The 13,791-nt window shown below is 38.8% G+C and overlaps 1 protein-coding gene across 3 annotated transcripts in view; it reads right to left on the reverse strand.

The window, feature by feature from the left end:
- Window positions 1–13,791, reverse strand: part of RBPJ (recombination signal binding protein for immunoglobulin kappa J region) — a 94,496-nt gene that overhangs the window by 25,898 nt on the left and 54,807 nt on the right. For all 3 annotated transcript variants that reach the window (XM_010710320.4, XM_085223353.1, XM_085223354.1), the window contains exon 2: window positions 1,671–1,709. In XM_010710320.4, the coding sequence (XP_010708622.2) occupies window positions 1,671–1,709 (39 nt within the window). The remainder of the gene's footprint in view (window positions 1–1,670; window positions 1,710–13,791) is intronic.

Genomic DNA, 13,791 nt, shown 5'->3' on the forward strand with positions numbered 1-13,791 from the left:
ATTGCACTCTTAAAAATGGGTGACTCCTTGTATTTTTAGCATTTTTCTCTTCAAGAGAAAAAAAAACTTAGGCTGCTTTTGCTTCTAGCTCCTCTTTATCAGCACAAAGTTTATATGTTACTGCTTTCCAGGATGGCAAGTAGCTCCTAGATGCATATCCTTTGACAGCAGGAAAATCTACTTGGCATATCTAATAGCTGAAGTCCTGCATATAAAAGAGTTCCTACACTAACTAATCCAACTCATCACAACATAAGTTAAATGACATGACTAGATAGTCAATTATGTCGTTGTTAAATCATAGAAGGTAAATGTTATCATTAACTTCAGGTTGACACCAACAGCTGTTAATGCTCGAAATGAAAATAGATTTTTATGACTTATACCAGTATGTTTAAATATCCCTGAAAATAGTTAAGTCAAAAGAAAACAGTACTGTTTGTTCAATCGCTTTTAAGTCATTACAGAACAGTTTAATAATAAGTTAAATAATCACACAAGCTAATCTGAAACTTATTCAGAAAGGCAACGAGAAATATTCCCAACACAAATGCTTATGTTTTCCTGCCACACTTTACATAAAATATCATAATTTGATAGGATGAAGAGAAATAGTTTCAAACTAAGAGAGAGGAGATTTAGAATTGATAAAAGGAAACAGCTTTTTAGAATTAGGATAATGTAGCACTGGTACAGGTTGCCCAGAGCAATGGTGGATATTCCATACCCAGAGACATTCAAGATCAGACTGGATGGGGCTCTGAGCAACCTGAAGACCAGGTTTTAGACCTGTAGGTGTCCCTGTTCGTTGCAAGGACTTGGGCCAGAAAACTTTTAAGGGTCCCTTCCAACTCAAATGACTCTGTGATTCTATAATTTCATTCAAAAAGATGTAGGCCAGACAAACAATCGGCTTCCATGTTTTTATACAGCAATACTATCACATCAAACAAAGAAACTGCGAATCTTATACACTGCAGAGGATTTTAAACATAGTAGCTCTTTTGATGGGCACAGTTTGTGGCACAGAATAGTAAATGTTTGCACTGACTGTATTATTACAGTTTGATAAGTTCTGACAGCATGTAGTACAAATGCTCCTCAAACAGCCAAGAAGCAGTTGAGGCACACTACTCCACAGCCTCTTTGATCTGATGATGGTACTATTCAATGTTACCTCTGTTTAGGCTTTACCAGAAACTGGTTAAGACCACTCCTTGACAGCACTGTGTTAATTTTGCCCATACCTGGAGCATGACAGCACTGAGATAATAGCCGAATTTTGGCAGTAAAGAATGCCATTTTGTATGGCCTCACAAATTACTTTTACCCAGTAAAAGATATCCAGCTCATTCCTGGTTATTTAAAACTAAGCAGATTCACATCCAACAGAATAATCTACAATAACTGATATCTGAATCCAATACAATTTAAAAAAAAAAAAAAAAAGGCATTTTGATTATCATATTAAACTACTGACTGTTCAAATTTTTAGTTCTGGCTGCTGACTGCATACAACGATTACTTTTTTTTTTTTTTTAAAAAGCTTTCACATTTTAAATTCTAGGATAAACAATTCACTTTTTTTTTAAAACTTGGAAATCCTCTGGGGGATAGAGAAGGTAACTTGAGAATACTGTTCAAAAAAAATGAACTGCTTTATTGCTTACCTGGTGAGCCGTTTCAGTTGAGGTCGCTCTCCAAATTTCCTGAAAAAAGAAGAAGTTGTTAATTTAAAACCAAAATGTTTAGTCATAGTTTTTCAGTGAAATATTAGCCCAATTTTACGATCTCTGAAAACATACTGGTGTATTTTCATTGTAGTTTTCTAGCTAGACTATGCCTCCTTCCAACTGCTTTTCCAGCAAAAGCAGAGGCACTTTTTAATCAGAACAGACAAATTTCCCTGCTGAATATCCACAAATAATAAAAAAAAATTCATTTACATTAGCTGTACGCAAAGCAAGTCTTTCATTTATCTTAAAATTATTTAAAAAAACGTTTCCAGCATCTCCCTCCTGACTTTTTATTACACTTTCTGCAAGTTACTTTTTCTCTAAACTGCTTTCGCAAAGTTAAGATATCACAACTACGTAAATAATCAGAAGCTCTCTGCCACAGCATTAACCAGAACAGGCAAAATTATCTACAAATAGAAATTAACAGGCCAAACTGACAAATTGTCGTGAATTCTCCTTATTAGGGTAACTTCTTAGAAATCTGCTTCTTCTTACTACTTCTTGCAAAAAAGGATTGCAAAGTATTTCATGCGTGTTCATACAAAATTATACCAAAAAATCTCTCTTGTGAAACATAGCAAATTATAAGCAAGAAATATCCTGCTATATATTGAATGCTTTTTAGTCATAAAGTGTTTTCAGGCAGCTGTATTTCCTCTAGTGCTTTTATATCGCTCTTGAGAGAGACTATGTTCTTTATGCAAGCTTTCCAAAAGTTATCTTACGCTAGTTGAGACTGAGTTCCATCAGACAGACCCATTTTCACTAACAAAAAAGTCAGGTAAAAGACCTGCAAAAATAAAAAGTAAAGCTGTAGCAGCAATGTACATCTGCGATGTACATCTGCTCAACCTGCTAAGGAAGTACAACCACAAGCTAAAATGAGGACAAAGAAAAGGGGAAAAAAAAAAAAAAAAAAGCACTTATCAGCTTTAAGACAAACATCTAACAGGCTTAGCTTAACACTTTTCTATCTAAAAATAAACCAGGGCATAAGAGAACGCATCTGCTGCCAGCGCTCGTAAATATCGCCGCAACTTGCCCAGCTCTTTGATACGCGGGCATATCTTTCCCTTTGTGCTTCCTGGCTAATGAAAAACCCACCTCTGATATTTCCCTACGCCAGCGCTGGAGGCTTCCCAGGCCAAGAGCTAGGATGGGGAACTTCTTCTTGCATCATTTAACCATTTGCACAGTCCATCTGCCCTGAATGACTTGATACATTCCAATTTCATTTCAGTAATTCTCCAGATGTGCAAAGTGTAAATACATAGCTCATGTAATTTTCACTGGTAAGCAAAACAGTCTCTGCTAAAAGGCAGTGACAAGAACATTCAGCAGGGTGCAGGGTTCTAAGTTATTTTTCATGTCTCAAGAAATCTGCATTGTGGTCCCTCTATACAGAAGAGCTAAGTAGAAGATTAAGACAAATTAAGGGTGTTTTTTTTTTTCTTTTCAGTTTAAACAACAAAATTAAATGCATCTGAACAGACTTAAGCTCCATTCATATTTTATTGGTGTATTGCTCACTTACTTGCCTTATTTTAAGCTAAAAGAAAACAACGACAAATTCTTGCTGCACAACTTGTCCAGCGGATCTTGAAATTTAAAATACACAAAAACATGTACTTCACATTTTTCTCTGTGGTATGCATCACTGCATTGTCACATTTGTTATGCAGAAAACTAACTAAAAATCCCTAACAGCTTTGAACTTTGGCAACAGCATCAGTTATATATGCATGGGCAGGTGCTATAATGAGAAAGTCAGGCTCCCAAACCTTAATGTCTCCTACCACCTATCTTTTGCAGGCATGCTGACCTTCACCTCCCAGGCACATCAGAGCCACTGACACCTCCCCCCACCCCTCAACTAACAGAAGGTGTGTGCCCCCACCCCTCTGTGCCTCTGTAGTTCCATCCCCTCCATAATGTGGGAGCAGTACATATGGCAGAGGATTCATCTCTCTGTGACTCACCGACTAGACAACAGATTACCCTTAAGCTATTCTCTACAGACAAACAAAACCCCATAGATTAGCTGTCTCACTTTGAGTAGAATGACATTCAATCACTCTGCACCTTTTAATTCATAAAGAAAAAAGTGAAGAGGTGCCTACATGAAGCAAAGGAGGCAATATGCACATGGTACTTGCACCACAGCCAACAGCTCCAATCCAAGATGAGGACACAAGGACAGCTGAAACCACATGACACACAGAAACCACAGACAAGACTGCTCATTCTTTAAGGCAACATCTACTCATGCACAGCTCTGTAAGCAGTAGATTAATTCCCCTTGCAAGTACACTAATTGCAGCCTAAAAAAACTGTACAAACCTACACAGAAACAGAACAGTTGCAATTACTGCAACATAATAAATCCCATCCTCTAAGTACCAACAGGCCCCTTCCTCAGAGACAGCACTGAGTCACACCAGAGATGCACAGGGTCCCCCTGCTGCCCACCAACAGGACCAGAAACCGAGCTCCAGTTACTGTACTGCACCACCATCAGCCACATACCAGCTTCCCCCAGCCTGCTCATCCAAACTGAATTTAATGGTTTCACTCTAATCACCTTGTGAATACAGGCGCTGCCTGTAGCAACATGAATCTTCTGAACAGTCACAAACTGAGTTCAGTGAATCTTTTGCTACTCTTTCACTGTCCATATGGGGCAAGGTAGAACAGGAGGCAGTCACAAATATTTACTGTGATTCAGTTTTTGACTAACTAGATTCAGCTTCTACCTCTTCAACAATGTCACCTTACAGAACATCCCCAGTTGGAAGGAAACCACAAGGATCATTGAATCCAACTCCTGACTACATGAAGAACCACCCCAAATTCAAACTTTATGTCTGAGAGTTGTCCAAACACTTCCTGAACTCAGGCAGCTTGTTGACCTGGGGAGCCTGTTTCAGAGGCAAACCACTTTGTGGTGAAGAATCTTTTCCCAATCCCCATCTAGACCCTCCCCTGACGCAGCTCCACACCATTCCCGTGGGTCCTGTCACTGCCACCAGGGAGCAGAGATGCTGAGCAATGACTGGTCATTGTGCATCCTACCCTTGATATTAATAACCAGCACATTCCTGTACCATCCCACACACTGACATGAACACAATATATCCCATACCAGCCATTATATCCAGATACCAACTTTTTAGTCACACTGCATAACACAAGATAAATAAATAAGACATGAAACAAGACAAAGTAGCAGGTGTATTACATAGGTTGCTCTAAAAGTAATGCCTCCTATTTATTTCCATGGAAATAACAACAGATAGAGCGTACATAATAACACTACTTGATAGAGCAAATTCTCAGCTATAAAATACTTTTTCAACACAGTCACCACCATTAGCTATGTATTTTTGCCAGCAATGAACAAGAGCCACTCATAAAAATCTGCACCAGGGGAGGTGACCCACTGTTTCACAGCTGCTATAACAGTGTTCTTACTAGGAGAACATTGCCCATACAGTCTGTCTTTCATCAGCACAAAGAGACAGAATACTGAAGGAATCAAATCCTGGACTGTACAGTGGATGTGGTAGGACAGTCCAAGACTGGCAATCTGCTCCATGGTCTTCAAACTGGAACATGACCTGGCATTATCGTGTTGCAATAAAGGTTGTCTTTTTCTCTGGCCTGACTCTGGAAGTTCAAGTCTTCAGCTTAGTCAGCATTGTGATGCAGTCAAAGTTGACGGTTTGTTCAGCGACCAGGAAATCCAAACGAATCACCACTTTCCTATCCCAAAAGATAGTGCTTTACCTGCCGAGGTTATCTTGAACTTTCTCTTCAATGGGGAATTGTCACACTCCATGGACCACCGTTTTGACTCAGGCTTGTAGTGGTAATAGTATGTCTCGTCACTGATAGTGACATGATCCAGGAAACTGGTTTAATAGGTCCAGACAGACTTGCGTAAGGTGTTTTCTCAGACCCTGTGTAAGTATTCATGGGATCAGGCATAAAGAACTTGTGATATTTCAATGTTGCTATCTTGTTTCAACAAACAGAAGCCAACACTCAGCTACATACACAGCTGCCTGGTCACACACCACCTATATACATGGATGAGCTGATCAAGAAAGACACTCTTCATTTTGTGGTGCGAATGACCATCAAGAACATGATTTGTTCTATACATTGCTGTCACCACTGCTGAAATGCACCACCCATCATCACACTGTTCATCCGTTACTGGGTCTCCATAAACATTCAGCAAGAATTGATGAATGTCAGTCAGTGCCAATTTTTTCACACAGCAGAATTCAATGACACACCTTTGCTTCATACACACCTCTGTGTCAGACGTCATAGGTCAGACTGCCCCCTGCTGCCATCTGTCACACAGCAACAAAATGTAATGGAATATTGGTGGGAAGGTTCAACCTCTACTGTCGTAACACCAATATCTGCCTCTGACATTGTGAGCCAACATCATAAGACAGGAGGCATTACGTTCAGACTGTCAGAGCAGCTCTCATGCATTTAATTGTTCATCTGGTTTGCTCTTTCCATACATTTTCAATTTGCTATAGATACTTGTATTAACAATACAACCAGAAGTGAAAAAAAACCACCAGTAACTGCCATGCAGAAGGTTTTTTATTTTGTGTTGGTAAGGATTTGTAAGTGCAAGAAACACATTATCAGCAGTCTGGGGCTAAATGACAGACACTGTACAGCTATGACTGCCGCTATTTTAACCTTTCATATGTGACTGGCATGTTAAAATACCAGTTCAGTTATTTCAAGGGTACCTGACAAACTTGGCAGCGATTGCAATCTTTTCCTCATGTCGGATTTTTCTTGGATTTCACTCTTCTGGGATTTCTTTTTATATTTAGCATTACTCTTACTCCTCTGTCTACAACTTGAAAATATGCAGATTGATGGATAAAAAAAATATGAAGGAAACTACAAAGATATCTTTTTCTCCTCTAGTGGTCATTAAACAAGCAAAAAACATGTAATGTGTAGATCTAAGTATAAGCTACATATAACTGAATGTTCACTTTTCTTTCCAACTTTACTATCCATGACTGTTTCAGGTGTGATGTTCTGAAAAGCCTGACATACAGTCAAGTTAACACTACAATTCATGGAACAAATTCAGTGCAAACTGTTTTCCCAACATACTTGCAATTGCAAACATGAGCACAAGCATTAAGCTCGCCGTAATCTTCTGCTGCAGACAGCTGCACCTGTTCAAACTATTATTTTCCCAGTTCTGTATTTTCTCCAACCACCACTTTATATTCTATTACTTCATGTATTTTACTAATGACAGTTTACACGAATTTCACTTGTACCTTCTGCACTACAGAAATAACTTTACTCATACATCAGGACCCAAATCATTCCTCTTTTCAAATCTATCTTTTACATTTAGCAATTCCCAGTTTCTCATTACTTAAACTTCTCCACTGAGAGATGCAAGCAATGGGAAACAAACTTATTCCCTTTACATGCTATACCTGCCTGCCTCTCAATTAACTGTGGAAATAAAGAAGTGCACTAATATTAACCTTGTTTTGTTCCAGCTTTAATATTTTCAGGTTAGGTAAAACAAGACACAAAATACATGGTGCATTTCAAATGTTTTCAGAAAATATGAGAATGTCAAATCCTATTTGGAATCCCCACTCAGATACACCAGATTATAGTTTTCTATTGCTGAAAGGATGGGAAACCCCAGCATTTCTAGCATCTACACAAGAGCACAAACAAAGAAAATTTATCTGTTCCTCTATGACACAACTAACAGTACCCAGCTTTCTTCTGTTGCTAACCTTAACTATTCTGACCTCTCCCCCCTCAACCAGTGACTGCATTTCAAGGCTTTGGAAGGAAAAATAATTTATTAAAATCAACAACGTTCTGCCATTTGGAAGAACAAAACTATGAAAAGATCCCATGCTGTTCCAATCTCAAGTTTGAAAACTGGTGGTCACTAAACTGCTCGAGCATCCTCACGCCTAGAATATGAACTTCGCATTTTCCCAGCACCAGCTTTTCACTAAGAACAAAGTTTTTATAACCCTTGAGAAAGTCCATTCACCTTTATTTACTGAGCTGGTTAGCCTACCAAAAAAAAAAAAAAAAAAAAACAACAAAAAACTTCCACAACAACCAGACAGAGAGACAAACTTGAACAATTTGCCTTAAGAATTCTGTCTTCACTTAGCCGATAGCCTGACATGCTTTTTGGCATATAGCATGGATGTTATTGATTAAATAATGGTCTCCAGAGAGGGAAAAAGAAAAAGGGAGCTGTCATATTTGAATACAGTAGGAGTAACAGCTGAGCAGAGAGTGTTGGTGAGGCCAGCATGGGGGGGAATACTAGGAAGAGAACTGAAAATGGGAAGACATAAGCAGCAAACTGAGACTTGCTAGGTGAGAATGGGCCTGAAAAGCACATTATGGAAAATTCTGATGCTTCCAAGGCATCATAAAAGCCTTGCTGAAAATAAAAGCAAAACGCTTACCCTGACTTACCCTGAAGAACTCCAAAACACATGACAGCAGATATCCCTGTGGTGATACTTGCATGAGCAACTATTTTTGCCTCATGCAAGAATCTTCACGGGTATTGTAAGTTAAGCCCAGCAGGGAGTTAAGCGCTGTACAGCTGCTTGCCCTCTTCTCCCAACTCCCAGGGGAACAGGGGAAGAGGTAAAGAGGAATAAGAAGCAAGAAAACTTGTGGGCTGCGATAAATACTGTTTAATAAATGAAGGAAATGTAGAGGAAGATGAAAGAAAACAAGAGAAGCCATGCAAAGGCAATCACTTGCCACCTCCCACAGGCTGATGGATGCCCAGCAAGCTCCCACACAAAATACGTCTGAACTGCCTAAGTCCCCCTCTCCCTTCCACTGCTGAGCATGACATTAAGTAGTAAGGAATACATCTTTGGTTAGTTCAAATCTGCCTGCTCACGTTCCCTCCCAGTCCCTTGCATACTCCCAGTCTGTGAGGTTGGGTAAGCAGCAGGAAGGCCTTGACGCTGGTCAGCAACAGCTAAAGCACTGCTGCGTTATCAGCGCTGTCTTGGCCACAAATTCAAAACACAGCACCATACCAGCTGCTAGGAAGAAAATTAACTCCAGCCAAGACAGACCCAATATAATGGGAAAACTAAAGGAAAACCACATGTTCTCTGCACAGGAACCAAGTGTGAGATTTCGAACAAGCACAAAGTGCCCATTCTATTGGTGAAGTTTCATTCCCAAATGTCCAGCTGTCAAACCATTTCCAACTGGACCTTCAAACTTGCTGGTGTTTTAGACTGGTAGAGCAAAGGCCTATCATTTTTCCTGAATAGCAAAACTAATTTTTTTTATTTGTCTGGCTCCATGACAGCATGTATCACTGCACTTGCAGAACATTTCATAGGAACTCTTTAATAAACTGTAGTAGATGGCTGTAATCCCTCAGCATGGATTCTGGAAACAATCCACAGACAAGGGTTCAGAAGGAAACCTATCCAAAGAGTTATCATCCCATGGCTGTTCAATACAACAGTTCCAGCTCCTGCACTCCTGAAGCACAAACCTCTCATCACTGTCAGACATGAAATACAACAATCACTAATCCAAGAGAGCATAAGGCCCAGAAACTGACTAAGTGGCAAGTCTCACTTGCCTTAAACAAAGCCATCAAATAATTGGCTTTGAGACACATACAAGATACTTATTAGGGGATAGTGATGATTAAGAATACCAAATTAAACGCATAAAGTTTTACTTCCTCAGAGAAGGTCTGGGGAAAACAAGGCTTGAAATAGAAGGAACCTAATGAAAAGATCTTCAGGTTTTTATAACATCTCTAGAGATGTTTCAGAATACACCAGGCTAGCCAGAAAGAAAGAACATAAGAAATTCCAACCTCTGCTCGCCAGCAACATGAAGTGACAATGAAGTCTGATGAGAGGTTAAAGTTGAGTGCCAGCAACTCTAATTTCTACGGAACAGTTGGTACCCCAAAAGCCATTAAACGCGACAAGAGGGGATAAGAAACATTTCATAAAGGTTAAGCAGTATGCTGCAATCTACATAGCAAGACTCAACTATTCTGGGTCAGCCTCATTTTGTCCTTATATATTTCTAGCTTCTTCATGTGAAAATTTGTAGATTTACTACTTACAACTTAAGCTGCATCAACAATATTAGAAAAAAAAAACAGCAGATGTAGGTTTAAAAACAAGGATTTTTTTTTTCTTAGTGTAAATCTATTTTCCTGTGAACTCATTTCTGTGAGGACAATATGAAAATACTGAAAATATTTCTTTGCACTCACCTACACAACCATATTTTCTCACAGACATTAGAATACAACTCCCTAGAGAAAAGATCATCTATCACTAAACAGCAATATTCCATCTGTTGGTTTCACAGACACAAAGAGAATTCCTAGGTATTAAAGAAGGCCATTTGTGATCCTGCATAAGCTGGCATAGAGAAAAGAATACAAGATTTCATACAGTGGTTTCTTCTATGATTGGTCTGTTAATTACACATTAAATATATCTGTTGATTCACGTCATTTTCCATATTTGCTATTGGTGGTACCTGATACATTTGATTTCTTAAGTCCACCTCATTTCTACTGATGATTATTATTGAGGTTGGAAATGCAGCATTGTTACGAATTGCCAACTCAGTGATGTTCTGGAGGATTGACATCAAAAAAACCAACAACTCAATCACCCCGAAGGACAGAGTTTTTAAGTGACTAATACAAAAGAAATTGGATACATAACACAGTTAAGCTGGGGAAAAACACAGTTAATAATATTCATGTTCAAGTAGAACATTTCACAGTTAACTTTTACATGGATGCAAACAGCAAATAAACAAACAATAAAAACAGTTAAAAGAAGGATGTACAGAAGGAAAATCTTATCTCTTCCAAAACAAAAATATGTTCACTATCCACAAGTCAGCTCACAAAATGAAACAGAAGGCTGTACTACCAGTAACATCCAGCGCTAAACAAACAGCACACAAGAAGCATTAACTAAAAAGAAAGAATCAAAACAAAATTAGACTGTTAACAGATAGGACAGAAATAATTATTTTCTCGGTCACTCTATTCACTCAGCCCATGATTCCACGCATCCTTATTATTCACACAGTTCCACACAGAGTCACTTTTCTCATCCCCCAACATCTCTCAGGCATTTTTCTTCTGCCCTCCACTGATCTTCGTAGTTTGTCATCACATAAAGCCATATAGCCTAGCACAACCTAACCTACACCATGGCTTTATCTACACAGCATTTTAGAGAAAGGAGTTTTCCATTCCTTAGACTACTCATATCCTAAATATGATACGGTCTTCTATCCTAATGGTCTTCTATTATTTCCTTCCATTTTGCAGAACCACAGATGATGTTGCTGTGCTACTTCCTCAATGAAAATATTGCCTTGGCCATTATTCAGTTCCATGAAAGATACATAAAACACCGAAGACTCATTACTCTGCAGTGATGCATGCACCTTAAGAGCATACATTTCTTTTGCTAAGAACATACAGAATTTACATTAGAAGACATAAGTATCTAAAACCGAAGATAGATGATGCATTTCAGAGGCTCTAATTTCTTCAATCAGATCACACATATGAGGTACAGCAGCTAGTGAAAAAGTGACGTGTCTTCCCTGTTGCTCCCACCAACTGCAACAGTGTTCAGAAGCCCCATCCCTCAGAGCCACTGTAGCCATCAGCACCAGGCTTTCCTCAGCCACACAGCAGGCCCCAGACTGGCACACCATTCAGGACAAACGCAAGAACCAGCAGCGTGGCACAGTCATTAGCAGGCTCACGCTTCCACCAGCCAGCAGTACTTAAGCCCTGAACCCAAACAGAGCATCTGCTAGAATAAACGCTGCTACAAAGACTTTGTTCTGAAGTTTGATCTACTTTTAAAATCAGCCATGGTTTTCACATCCACACATAACGTACAAACAGCCAACTTCAAAAAACTTGCTTTGAAATATTACTCATCCACTTTACTGTCTTTTCCTATCCACTCTACAAAAGGAGATAAAATTAATCAAAACCTCACCACTTGACAGTGTTTAAGGGATGTGAACAACACTAGCATTTCTGCTTCTCCTGATGTTCTCCCTTGCAAAGAGCACCCGATGGGCGGTCAAGCTGTGCTCTGGCACATTGGCAGCAAGAAGCACAGCAGACCTGAAGTCACAAAACCAGCAGGATTTTTGACTGATACACTAAGCACTCACTCTCTTGAAAGAAATGAAAAAAGACCCACCTGTTCCAGGGTGAATGCCACCAACCACGCACTCTCACGTCTCTGTACTGCATGATCCTGTACTGCTCTGTATCCTAACTAGTCCTCAAGCACAGGGAACATGTTATGTGCATGTAACAAATCTACTGTACACCACTATATACACTTCTGGCACTATATCAAATAATAGGACATAAATACAATAGAAAAAAAATGGTTCACTTAGTCACGCCCTCTCACTGGAGGTCACTGGTTCAATTAGAAACTCCCTCTCCCTTTTCTGACCTCTTTCATCCTCCCACATTGCTTTCATTATTGTCCTCTCTCATTTCCAGTCCCCATAAAAAGAAAATCACAGAAGTACAACTGCAATTTAAATACAGCTTGCACTGTCATCAGTGAAAAGGCTGAATTCTGAACAACTTAGAATAGTAAGCAAACTCACCAGTTTGCACTAGTCTAGCTGCATTTAGGAAAAAAAAAAACACCTTCATTTAGTAAATATTGTATTCACGATTCTAAAAATCAAAGTCAAGTCCAATTGAGAGAGAACTCGCACAACTGTGCCACAATAAGGCAAGAAAACCAATAACGACAACTTATAACGACAACTTATTCAGGAATCAGAAAGTGACTAAATCTATTTTAGTAGATGTATTTTCCCTGCTTTGATATTTGCTGTAGGTACCTGTTGCAAGAAGATATAACATCTCAAAAATCTCAAGTATACTAAAGAAGTTAAAAATAATCAACTTAAAGCATGTCATCAAAATGGTAGGATGGTGCGAAGTACAAGAAACACCATCAAAAATGACTCCATTTATAAAGATTCCATTAAATACACGTTATTTCTTTTTGACTAATTCCCTGATGCTGGCTCAAATGTTCATGGAAAACTACAATTTGCACAGGTTTACCTTAGCAGCTGAAAGAGTTAACATGTTGAAAAATCAGCATAACAACAGAAACTCAGTCTCTAAAATATATCTGGCTCAGCTATTGCAGCGGCGTAAGGAATGTGTATTATAAGGCTAATTACTTTTATCTTCATCCACTCAAAAAAGAAATGACTTAAGAAAAAATAAAATTAGTGCATGGTGTTCACACAGCCACTAAAATAATGGTAATCTGCTAATACAAAAATAGTCTGAAGCAGAGTTTCACATTCACAGCTTTCATTGACAACTACTTTCCTGAGTGTACAGTGCTTAGGATTCCTATTTTCCCTCCAGCCCTGTAAATTTCCCACTGTATCTCACCTTGCACATTATCTGCAAACCTATTTCAAACGAGAGGTTGATTTTTATTTCTTAAGGAAGTGATTCCATGTCCCCTACTCAACCATAATTCAAGTTACCAGCTGGCCTTTAATAACAACAACAAAACCAATCCCGCTCTCTTGTCCTTTTAATAAAGTAACTTTTAAATACATTAAGAACACAGCTATTGAGTAATAGAACAATGCTTTTTATGGCTACTAACTGACCATGATCACAAACAAATAAGATTTAGTCTGAAGCATAACAGTTTTAGATGCATGAAGAATCAATTTTTAAAAGCCTACTGACTGTTGCTTCTGATGCCTAACATTTGATAAAAGTCACAAATTAGACTCAGAACAATACTTTTTAAAACTAAGCTCCTGCCAATATAAAAACCTTTCTCTACATGATCGTATCTGAGGCTTTGCTCAACCTTCCTTTCTCTCCCTGTCTGAATCAATGTCTGCAGCATCCAGAGAACAGCTTCCTTTCTCTAAAGAGACCTTC

Source organism: Meleagris gallopavo, chromosome 4, assembly GCF_905368555.1.
Source record: "Meleagris gallopavo chromosome 4, MGAL_WU_HG_1.1, whole genome shotgun sequence".
Taxonomy (NCBI): domain Eukaryota; kingdom Metazoa; phylum Chordata; class Aves; order Galliformes; family Phasianidae; genus Meleagris; species Meleagris gallopavo.